Raw genomic sequence first — 12,025 nt, forward strand, 5'->3', positions numbered from 1 at the left:
CCAAATATTTGGTCGACTGGATGTTTTAACGAATTGGTTGAGTAAATGATTCAATGAGTCTCTACACAACACAACGGCTGCATCCGAAAGCTGAAAGGGTTAGTTCACCTAAAAATGAAAATTCTGTCATTAATTACTAACCCTCATATCGTTCTACACCCGTAAGACCTTCGTTCATCTTCGGAACACAAATTAAGATATTTTTGATAAAATCCGATGGCTCAGTGAGGCCTGCATTGACAGCAAGATAATTAACACTTTCAGATGCCCAGAAAGTTAACAGTTACTAAAGACATATTTAAAACAGTTCATGTGACTGCAGTGGTTCAACCTTAATGTTATGAAGTGATGAGAATACTTTTTGTGCTCCAAAAAAACAAAATAATGACCTTATTCAACAATATCTAGTGATGGGCGATTTCAAAACACTGCTTCATGAAGCTCCGAAGCTTTACGAATCTTTTTTTTTTAATCAGTGGTTTGGAGCATGTATCAAACTGCCAAAGTCACGTGATTTCAGTAAACGAGGCTTAGTTATGTCATAAGTGTTTATGAAATTTCAATGGTTCACCACTGGGGGGCGTGACTTTGGCAGTTTGATACACACTCCGAACCACTGATTTGAAACAAAAGATTCGTAAAGCTTCGAAGCTTCATGAAGCAGCGTTTTGAAATCGCCCATCACTAGATATTGTTAAATAAAGTAGTTATATTGTTTTTTTGGCGCACAGAAAGTATTCTTGTCACTTCACAACAGTAATGTTGAACCACTGCAGTCTCATGAACTGTTTTAAATATGTCTTTAGTAGCTTTCTGGGCATCTGAAAGTGTTAATTGTCTTGCTGGCAATGCAGGCCTCACTGAGCCATCGGATTTTATCAAAAATATCTTAATTTGTGTTCCGAAGATGAACGAATGTCTTACGGATGTGGAACGACATGAGGGTGAGTAATAAATGACAGAATTTTCATTTTTGGGTGAACTAACCCTTGAAAAATGCTGCCTCTGCTATGCAAGACATGTCTGAATCCAATAATCATGTCACATCCTGTCTACTGAGATAACTTTTGCTGATCGATTTTGAAGGCAGCATATATGTATCCTTTGCTGCCTATGATATTCCACAATCCTGTGCATTCCATTTCGTGACAGTTGAGCTAAAAAAAATACATATATAATACAGAATACATACAGAGTTGCGGTTGGTGGTCAGTTTGTGTGTAAATGTATGCTTTTTCCACTTTTGATGTCATTTCTACGAGAAATTAGTATTGTAGTAACTAAATGTTCACTAAGTTATCACAAACGGACACAAACGGAGCAGTCTGCTCTCTAATCGCTCTCTAATCTGGTATTTTGATGTCATACACCGATCAGTCTGTGCAGCAGCACTTCAAGTCGAACACACCTATTCCCCAATAGGGCAGCGAGGCAACAAGTCAGTTGCCTAAGCTTTCAGACGCAGCCAGTAAGACACTTGACGCTACCTACTGGCGTAACAGAGTCACTGAACAAATCAGTAGGCTAAATGAACCTTTTTGATGAACCGATCAAATGAATCGAGTCACTGGATTAAATCAAAATCCATTTTATTAGTGTTTATATAGTCTATAGGATTGCTTAAAACATAGTGCAGATTTTTAATTAATATAAGGTATTAATGTTTAAAAAAGAAGAAATGTGCTTGATGTTCTTTTCTAACACATTCCTATCAATGTGGCCATGTTTAGGTAAATGAGAGCTGGTATCTGGAGGGCTGTACGCAGAAGTGTACATGTGAGGGTGGAGGAACTATTCAGTGTTACAACACCAGCTGTCTTCCTACTGAGAGCTGCCAAATTCAAGATGGAGACTATATCTGCAAACCACTTGGTAACAAATATATACTGGTTTACACTTAATACAGTTTTTAGTTTTTGTACCGGTACTACAAATATACCACTGGTATATTTGTTTACACATCTTATCACATACACACATGCAGTTCTGCACAAACCTGTTGACACATAGAACTAATCTCTTTTTTATCTCTCCATTTTTATCTCTTTTAGGTACAGGCATTTGCTCTGTTTCTGGTGATCCTCATTATACCTCCTTTGATGGCAAAACACATCACTTCATGGGTGCCTGCTCCTACACTCTCACTAAGCCCTGTAATGAGACCTCCGGCTTGCCATACTTTTCTGTGGAGACACAGAACGAGCACAGAGACAATAATAAGAAAGTGTCTTATGTAAGATCTGTTATCATCAATGTCCACGACACAACAGTCATTTTGGGCAAGGGTCGCAAAGTACAGGTGAGGGACATTTCTGAGGTTTGTGAGACCTAAATAACAGATTAGAGGAGATCAGGACTGTGGTGCATTCGTAAGCTTACCTTATTTGTACATCCTGCAGGTGAATGGAGTTCAGGTCACTGTGCCTGTCACACTTCCAAACGGTATTAAGATCTTCCTAAGTGGCAAATTTGTGGTGCTTGAGACAGACTTCGGATTGCGTGTCCGTTTTGATGGAAATCATCATGCAGATGTCACCCTGCCTTCCTCCTACAGCGGACTGTTATGTGGACTCTGTGGTAAAGACTGCTAATTCAATTATTCCACTGCTACTAACCAAATATTAATAGTGTTATATGATTCATTTAAATAATAATAATAATATATTACAGGAAACTATAATGGTAATCTTAATGATGATAACATCAAGTCAGATGGAAAGCCAACAGACAGCACCAATGAGCTTGGAGAGAGCTGGCAGGTGCCCGATGACAGACCAGAGTAAGTAAAAGCATATTTGACCATGCACTGCATCAATAATAGTAAGATTTTGTTTATTTTATTTTATTTTTTAAAAAATGCTCTTTTTATCATTCATGCCTTTCCTATCTCTCCAGTTGTACTCATGGTGGAGGAGATATTGAATGCGATGACAAGATCCAGAGTGAAGCTCAGAAACCTACTAGCTGTGGCATGATCAGCGACGAAAATGGTGGGACACACATACATTTTAAAACACTTTGATGATGAGGTCACTGATCAAATACATAAAAGATTTAAAAGGCTTTATCACAGTTAAATATTTATGTACTATCTGTTCTATTTCTTATAGGTGTTTTATTTTATTTGTTTATTTTTCATTATTATTTTTTATTATTTTTATTTTCAAATCAGCATATGACTTGGTTACAAGATATAATTATTTAACAGTCTTTTGGGGCTTAGTGTCACTTTTCTTAATCACCCATAATTATTGTCCTCTTTGTTCCCTTCATACTCAGGTCGGATCGTCTGTTATACTTAGAAATATTGGCTTATGCCAGGGTTATTATAATTAACTACAATTAAAACTAAAACCTTAGAAAAAAATTAAGCTTTAAATAAAATAAACATTAACTAAAATAAAATAAAAAAAAAATTGAAAAAACTATTTTATTTAAAAAAAAAAAAAAAATTTAAAAAGACATTTAAAAAAAAAAAAAACACGACAAAATTACTAAAACTTTGACTAAAATTAAAATCCAAATGGAAAATATACAAATAAAAACTAATTTAAAGTATTAATAAAAACTATAATAGTATCTGAATGATACTAAAATAAATAACACTGCCATTGAACTGAACGTCAAGAGTAAAGTGTACAAAAGTCCTCATTCTGCTCTATTTAAGCTTATATTCCAGCACATCTGTTCATTGCATTGATTTCCTCAGTTTTATAGGGCTGTTCTTGTGACATCTGTTTTGTGCACCATTAAAGCCTTTTCATCATTCTTTTCCCAGGAATCTTCAAGCCATGTCATGCAGTGGTGCCGCCTAATCCTTACTTAGAGAACTGTGTGTTTGATCAGTGTGGCACTGGTGGCGCCACAGTGGCACTGTGCCAAGCTATTCAAAGCTATGCTGACCTGTGCGCTCAAGCTGGGGTGCCAATTAACTGGAGAAATAACACCTTCTGCCGTAAGTGTTTGAGCCCTACAGGCATTCTGTAAAGTGCCCTTTAAAACCTGCTATTAAATGTATCCTGGTATCCTTTTTAAGACTTTGCACCCTTCAGTTATGGAGACATCAATAGGTGCTGTTTTGTTTTTTTGTTTCTAAAGTGGCTGTGTTAAAACAGTTGTACATTTGTCTCTCCTTCTCCACCCATAGTTCCCAGTTTCTCATCTATCCTTTTCCCACTATTTTCATTCATTTGTTCTCATTGTTCTCATCTGTTCATTGACCACCACTCCTTTATTTCTATTTCTTGCAGCTATTAAATGTCCGGTTGGTAGTCACTATGAGCCTTGTGGTTCAGCGTGTCCAGCGAGTTGTCAGGACCCTGGAACTGAAGGCACCTGTACTGAGCCCTGTGTTGAGGGATGTGTGTGTGACCCTGGTTTTGTCCTCAGTGGAGACGAGTGTGTGCCCTTCAGTGATTGTGGTTGCACTGACAGAGATAACAACTACAGGCCTGTGAGTTCCTGTTCCTTCTGTTTCAGATATTAAACAATATAAATAAAACTGTATAGTTTAATTCAGTTCATTTTTGTTTCTAGTTTCCTTTGTGCAGTTAAATGATTAATTCATATCAATGTGTTTTTCAGGTTGGAAACAGCTGGTTCACAAAAGATGACTGCACAGAGCGCTGTGTTTGTTCACCTTTCAATACCGTGACATGCGAAGCATGGCAATGTGGTCCTGCTCAGGAATGTAAGGTTAATGAGGGTCAGCTGGGCTGTGTGAACACAGGTACATACTCTACCAATACCACATGTTAATCTTACCGTTATATACTATTCTCTCTATGGTAACACTTTAGTATGGGGAACAGTTCTCACTTTTAACTAGTTACATATTAGCTTGCATATTGGCTGTTTATTAGTACTTATAAAGCACATATTAATGCCTTATTCTGCATGACCATAAATCCTACCCCAACCTAAACTTAAACGCTACAACAACTACCTTATTAACTATTAATAAGCAGTAAATTAAGAGTTTATTGAGGCAAAAGTCATAGTTAATAGTGAATATGTGTTCCCCATACCAAAGTGTCTGTATCTGTCGCTTTGGATAAAAGCATCTGCTGAATTAATAAATATAAAATCTGTCTGTTTGTCTATCTAACATCTTTATAATACACACTTACTAACTGGCCTTCTTTGCAGGAGTGGGCATATGCCACATTGCTGGTGATCCTCATTACTACACCTTTGATGGGATCATGCACACCTACATGGGTACCTGTACTTACACGCTGGTGGCGATATGCGACATCTCCATGGTGACACCCTTCACCATTGTGGCCAAGAACGAAGAACGCGGCCAACCAGAAGCTTCGTATGTTCGCTCCGTGACCGTCTACCTGCCCACTGCCAACATCACCATCAGCAAGAACGGAAGAGTACTGGTGAGAGTCCGAGAGGGAAAGAGGAAGAGATGGAGTAGTGGTTTTAACTATGTGGCATTTGCATGTCTTCTTCTGATTAGACATTGTGAATATTGCATGATTACGATTCTATACAATATGTATTCAGTGATATCATTGTGCTAAATCTCTGGCCTGTACTCTCATCTGTTTTCTCCACCGACCAGCTGAATGAACGCAGGATAAAGACCCCCTACGACATCACTGCAGCCAAGGCACGGGTGTTTACCAGTGGAGTAAACACCGTACTAGACACTGACTTTGGCCTGATTGTGAAGTTTGATGGAGTGCACCATATTGAGATCACAGTGCCTGGAGACTATTTCAACAAGGTATGAAACTACACAAAAACAAAACTAGAACATCACTCTACTTTATATTTGTACTAAATGTATTCTTTTGATACTGATATTTGATTAATAAACCAGACGGTTCCCTTTTTGTTACAATATCTGAATTGAATTAAAGAATTTCCACAAGAAGTAACACATATCACTCACTGCTTTTCCTGTCCTTTAATATCTCTATGATAGGTGTGTGGAATGTGCGGTAATTACAACGGCGATTCCTCTGATGATAACTTGATGCCTGATGGCAAACCGGCTGAAAATGCCATTGAACTTGGTAACAGCTGGAAAGCAGAAGGAGACAGTGATCCTAGGTGAGTGATGCTGATTAATTGGTTCCTCTAAGCACCTCTCCATAATTCGGAAATAAACAAACCTAGATAAATAGCAGCATTATAGATGCATGTATGATGCATATTTGAGGCATCATGGTGAAAGATTTGTAGAGTTTTACTTGTTTTTATTTTTCTGTTGTATTCAACCATCCCCTGTTCCTCCAATCGCAGCTGCCAACCTGATCCACGACCTGAAGACATACCCAACTGTGACGAGAATGAGGACGAAATCTACAAGTCACAGTGTGCGGCGTCAATCCTGTCTGATCTCTTCAAGCCCTGTCACTCTCTCATTCCTCCAGAAGCCTTCCTGGGGAACTGCGTTTATGACATGTGCGAATATGATGGCATGCAGTCGACTCTGTGCGATAACGTTGAGGCTTACGCCCAGGCCTGTCATAGCGCTGGAATCACGATCAGCTGGAGGAACAGCACATTCTGCCGTAAGTTGAAGAGAAAGAGGGAAGAAACGGGGTCTGTACTGAGAATGTTATGCTGAGCTGGGTGACAGGAGGAGGAATCATTTGGCTAGAATTGTAAAGATTTAAAGAGCAGAAATGTGATGCTGATAAAATTAAGCATTTATAAGATTCTCCATTGATAACCCCTAGGCCATATAATGAATATTTATGCACATTTTAAAGAAATTGTCCCTAAATATGTCAGAGAATCATTGTCATTTAAAGTCAGTGCATCATACCTTTGTGTGTTTTTATTTCCAGCTCTCCCGTGCCCACCAAACAGTCACTATTCTGAGTGCACAGCACCATGTCCTCCTACTTGTGCCGACCTCTTCCCCATATTCTGCCCATTACCACCCAATAGCTGTGTCGAAGGCTGTCAATGCAATGCAGGCTTCGTGCTAAGTGATGGCAAGTGTGTTCCTCTCTCAAGTTGTGGGTGTGTTGACAGCAATGGAGAGTATCATGAGGTGAGTAAACTTTGGGGCTAACAAAAAAACAACTAAAAATCAGCTTTCCTTAATACTAAAGGTCGCATGAAATATTGAGATACTACACTATTATTCAAAAGTAAATAATTTTGAAAAAAAAAAACTTTTATTCAGCAATTGCACATTAATCTGACCAGAATTGACTTTTTTTTTTATGTTCCATTCATCAAATATCCTGAAGACAATTATCATAATTATTTCCACAAAATTAAGCAGCACAACTGTTTTCAACATTAATAATAAAAATAAATGTTTCTTGACTGATTTCTGAAGGATCATGTGACACTGAAGACTGGCGTAATGGCTGCTGAAAATTCAGATTTGCCATCACATGAATAAATTACATTTTAAAATCAGAAATAATTATTTTATATTGTAATAATATTTCACAGAATTACAGTTTATACTGTTATTTTTTTAAGAAACTTAAAAAAAACCTTATTTCTAACACTTAAAAATCTTACCGACCCCAAACTTTTGAACGGTGGTGTATGTATGGAAGACATATTTTTTAAATCCATTCTTTTCTGTTCTATTCTTCATAACTCTTCTATTCATCTCATTATTGAAATCATTTTCTATGTAAATGAATAATGTGCAAAGATAAGTTGCTTAAAGAAGGTGCTGTAAAGATGGCAGTGGTTTCATTTTAAATGTCACGTAATATTACACTAATGCCTGGTATACATTTCAGGTGGGAGATTCGTGGATAACTGACCACTGCGAACAAAGGTGCAGCTGCAGCCTTGGAGCAGTGCTGTCCTGCACATCTTTTGAATGCAATGACAACTCAATCTGTGATCTTGACAGCAGTGGAGACCGTTACTGCAAACCCGAGAGTGAGTTTTACAATGCGAAACACTAAGAATGAGGGAAAAATGTCAAAAATTTGCTTAAGTCAGACCATCAGAGCTAAATTACTGAATTACTATACATCAAAAACAAAAAATGTAAGATTTTTACACATTTTATCTGCTAGTCTTGTCAAATATAATATTTATAAAAAAAAATCATTTTCAGTTAATTTATTTATATACATTTGCATATAGCGACACTGCTATATCACACACCAAAACGAGTACATATTTAGCCCAAAATAATGGTGTTATGGACAGCTAAGCCGCATTATACAGTAAGGAATACTCAATGACCAAAGTTTTTGGGGTATAATGACTGGGCCTGGTGGGCATCCAAAGAAATATATGTATATGTTAGACCCTCTAAGCAGTTTCCAGATTAGTCCTAATGTCCACCTCAGGAATGAACTAACTCAAACTTCTTTTACTTCTCATAGAATTCGATGACTGCAATATTGCTGGGGACCCTCACTATCGAACCTTTGACAATTACAATCACCACTACCAGGGAGCATATACCTATGTATTAACCCAAGGAAACAATCTGCCAAGCTCCCTCACTCCTTTCAGGGTCCGCGGAAAAAACCAAAGGCAGGGAGGCATCGGTCGGGTGTCCCTCCTGCACGAGGTCTATGTGGATGTGTACGGCATTACTGTTCGCATACAGCAGAAGAAGAAAGTGCTGGTGAGAGAATCATGGGACATGTAGTCAGTCCTAATAACTGAATCTAACAGACTTTCAACTACACTATATAGTAAAATCCCACATCATAGAAGTCTTCTGCTTTGTTTTCCTCCATCAGGTCGATGGCGAGAAAGTTGGTCTACCATACAGTCCTGTAAAGGGAGTTACCATAAAAACAAAGTCTCGCTTTGTTATGCTCACAACTGACTTTGGCCTTTCTGTGCGCTTTGATGGCAGTTCCCATGGAGGTACAAGACTCAAACTCAAAATGAACTTTAGCACAATTTTTCAAGAAATTTTTAACCCTGGCTTGCGTCTTTTTTTAAAGTATATAATTGAAAACACTCTCTCTCTCTCTCTCTCTCTCTCTCTCTCTCTCTCTCTCTCTCTCTCTCGCTCTCTCTCGCTCTCTTTCACTCTCTCTCTCTCTCTCTCTCCCACTCACCTAAAGTGGTGAGACTGCCTAGTGTATACAGATCTCATGTGCTCGGTCTGTGTGGTAATTATGATGGACGCACCAGTAATGAGTACACAAAACCAGATGGCACAGTTACTCGCAACCTCAATGAGTTTGGAGACAGCTGGAGAATAACGGACAAAGATGGGGCGAGTCTTCGTACCACATCCCTACCAAAGATGGTGCACCTGCACAAGTACGGGAGACTCAGATTATCTGTTATGCTATGCATTATAAATCAGCTGGGATGAAAATTCTCATGAAGTTCAACCTAACCATTTAAACTAACCTGAAATTAATCATCTGAATTTATTCTTCTCCTAAAAATGCGTACTTTTTTACAATTAGGCGTGAAGTAGAGGCCGATCCAGATTCAGGGTTTGAGACGACGGGCTGCACAAACGCTCAGCTGGCTGAGCTGAATGGGACTAAACAGTGTGGGGCACTCAGTGACCCTACTGGTCCTTTCACTGCCTGTCATGCTGTGGTCAATCCAGACGTGTTTCAGGAGTGAGTAATGTGTGCATTTGTTTTGTGTGTGAGGGTGTGTAAACTTTAGTGACAGCAAATACTGTATGAGTTCATTTCCTGAAATCAGAGAATAATGTAATGTGAAGTGGGTGTATATTGCACTTATTCTGAACAGGAGCATGTGTGTGTGTGCATTGTGTTTGACTGAGATAAACTCAGGTTTGATTTGTGGGTGTTGGATGCACAGTTCTTCATGACCATGTGTGTGTGTGTATTGCAGGGACTGTGTGTTTGACCTGTGCGCTGAGCAGGGCAGTGAAATGCTGCGGTGTGAAAATTACGCTGTCTACGCTCGGGCTTGTCAAGATCAGGGTGTCACATTAGGGCTATGGAGACAAGAGTTGAATTGCGGTATGGCAAAAAAAAACGTTTCCAAAAGTTTGAAATCTGTAAGATTTTTTTTCCACAAAAAAAAATAAGCGGCACAACTGATTTCTGAAGGATCATGTGATACTGAAGGCTGGAGTAATGATGCTGAAATTCAGCTTTGCCATCACATGAATAATTACATTTTGAAATATATTAAAATAGAAAACCGGTATTTTAAATTGTAAAAATATTTCACATTTTTACTGTATTTTTGTTAAATAAATACAGCCCTTGTGAACATAAAAGAACAAAACATTCAAAAATCTTACCGACCCCAAACTTTTGAATGTTAGTGTATATAAAAACTGTAACTGAATTTGACTCTTTATATATATATTACTTAACATACTTGAGATATATCCATGTTTCCTCTTTCGCATGTACTTTTCTGATCGTGTGTTTGTGATTACATTCAGGTCTGCAATGTGAAGCCAACAGCAACTACTCCACCTGTATGACTCCATGCCCGGCGTCATGCGCAGACCTGGCGGCTCCTTCAGAGTGCGAACAAACAGAGTGTGTGGAGGGATGTAAGTGCCAACCTGGCTTTGTCCTGAGCGACCAAGACTGTGTGCCTTACAGCCAGTGTGGATGCACTTACCTAAATCGCTACTATCTGGTAAGGCTTTTGTTACATGAGAAATACTACAGGTTAAAGGTTATGATGTAAAATGAATTGCAAAGAAAGATGAAACAAGACATTGCACTTGCTGATCATGTTTCTCTGTACTCTACACAGCTCAAAGAGACATTTGTCACTGAAGATTGTTCACAAAGTTGTGAGTGTACCACAACTGGAGCTGTGTGTCAAACAAAGAGCTGTAGAGACAACAAGATCTGCACTGTCTATGAGACCAAACGCGACTGTTATGAAGGTGAGCTTTTGAGATTGTTTTACTCTTAAAGCATTTTATCAATGAATATTAATTATTCATAAGATATTCTGGCTCAAAATATTTGATGAATATATCATGCATAGCTTGAGACCTTTCTTAGTCTACAAATGATACTGGATTGGTATTATGTGGATTCATTATCATGTTACAGATGCTACAGAAGAGTAATGCACTGATTTAAAACTTCCTTTTGCCCTCTATCTCTCTCAGCGAGTCCATGTTTGAGCTCGCCCTGTGAGAACGATGGTACCTGTGTGGAAAAACCAGACGGTTCTGGGTACACCTGCACTTGTGCTGAAGGTTTTGAGGGCACAAATTGTGAGCTCTTTAAAATCCCCACTGAGGAAGGCCTGGGTAAGTGAATGTGAACATACCGTATCCATTCTTAATGTAGCGTGTATTTTCATGTTTAAAGATGAAACCATATATGTCAGTGAAGTGTAATAGGTTTTACCTGCTTGCCGTTTTATAGATAAAACATCTATTATCTTGATTGGAGTCCTTGTGCCGCTTGGTGTCATCCTCATAGTCACTGCAATTGTGTGCATTTACAAGAAGTGCAGGTAAAGCCCATTTAAAGAATAAACTTGCATCAAAGACACTGATTTTGCAATGATGTCAAAAACTTATCAAGCCAAGTATTCATCCATTTTTATAAGGCAAATTAATGATTTTTAATCTCTTTTCACACAGCCGCAAAAAAATGATTTATGATACAAGTAAATTTGAACTGAACAAAACAGGTATGTGATAACTGACTGTATTTCTAAAACACCAAAAAACTATCAGAAGTATAATATGAGCTGTAATATGAGTATTTTTGTTCACAGAACATCCCTATGAAAATCTGGATGATATTAAGAAGCAAGAAGAGGACAACAGCGTGATGAAGGCAACAACATTCTGAAGTGGTTTTTGATGCTGATTTGCTGATATGTGAAGATTTTGACTATATTTATTCACTTTAAATGTCTTTGTGGAATATGTGAACTGGCAAAACCTCTGTTAATAGTTTTTCAACCTTTCAGTAACTTATTTGTAAACTTTTATAGTAATTTTTGTTGTCAGGTGTGATATAATTGGGTGAAGTGCAATTATCAAATGTCTGTGAACATCTGATATGAAATAAATTATAATTTCTTCTGAAATTTGTTTTATCTCCTTTATGGCTATTTTTTATTATTATTT

The 12,025-nt window shown here is 38.0% G+C and overlaps 1 protein-coding gene across 50 annotated transcripts in view; it reads left to right on the top strand.

Annotated features, from left to right (window-relative positions):
* zanl (zonadhesin, like) overlaps positions 1-11,985 on the top strand; it is a 53,104-nt gene extending 41,119 nt beyond the window's left edge. For all 50 annotated transcript variants that reach the window (XM_051899766.1, XM_051899713.1, XM_051899732.1 and 47 more), the window contains 25 exons: positions 1,731-1,872; positions 2,052-2,299; positions 2,400-2,577; positions 2,671-2,779; positions 2,896-2,990; positions 3,779-3,955; positions 4,251-4,453; positions 4,585-4,729; positions 5,149-5,390; positions 5,576-5,740; positions 5,942-6,069; positions 6,262-6,533; positions 6,813-7,021; positions 7,737-7,881; positions 8,337-8,584; positions 8,703-8,832; positions 9,036-9,237; positions 9,390-9,551; positions 9,793-9,923; positions 10,358-10,560; positions 10,681-10,816; positions 11,048-11,191; positions 11,310-11,400; positions 11,531-11,580; positions 11,668-11,985. In XM_051899766.1, the coding sequence (XP_051755726.1) occupies positions 1,731-1,872; positions 2,052-2,299; positions 2,400-2,577; positions 2,671-2,779; positions 2,896-2,990; positions 3,779-3,955; positions 4,251-4,453; positions 4,585-4,729; positions 5,149-5,390; positions 5,576-5,740; positions 5,942-6,069; positions 6,262-6,533; positions 6,813-7,021; positions 7,737-7,881; positions 8,337-8,584; positions 8,703-8,832; positions 9,036-9,237; positions 9,390-9,551; positions 9,793-9,923; positions 10,358-10,560; positions 10,681-10,816; positions 11,048-11,191; positions 11,310-11,400; positions 11,531-11,580; positions 11,668-11,744 (4,032 nt within the window). In that variant the 3' untranslated portion in view covers positions 11,745-11,985. The remainder of the gene's footprint in view (positions 1-1,730; positions 1,873-2,051; positions 2,300-2,399; positions 2,578-2,670; positions 2,780-2,895; positions 2,991-3,778; positions 3,956-4,250; positions 4,454-4,584; positions 4,730-5,148; positions 5,391-5,575; positions 5,741-5,941; positions 6,070-6,261; positions 6,534-6,812; positions 7,022-7,736; positions 7,882-8,336; positions 8,585-8,702; positions 8,833-9,035; positions 9,238-9,389; positions 9,552-9,792; positions 9,924-10,357; positions 10,561-10,680; positions 10,817-11,047; positions 11,192-11,309; positions 11,401-11,530; positions 11,581-11,667) is intronic.
* The last annotated feature ends 40 nt before the right edge of the window (positions 11,986-12,025 follow it).

Source organism: Ctenopharyngodon idella, chromosome 7 (assembly GCF_019924925.1).
Source record: "Ctenopharyngodon idella isolate HZGC_01 chromosome 7, HZGC01, whole genome shotgun sequence".
Taxonomy (NCBI): Eukaryota; Metazoa; Chordata; class Actinopteri; order Cypriniformes; family Xenocyprididae; genus Ctenopharyngodon; species Ctenopharyngodon idella.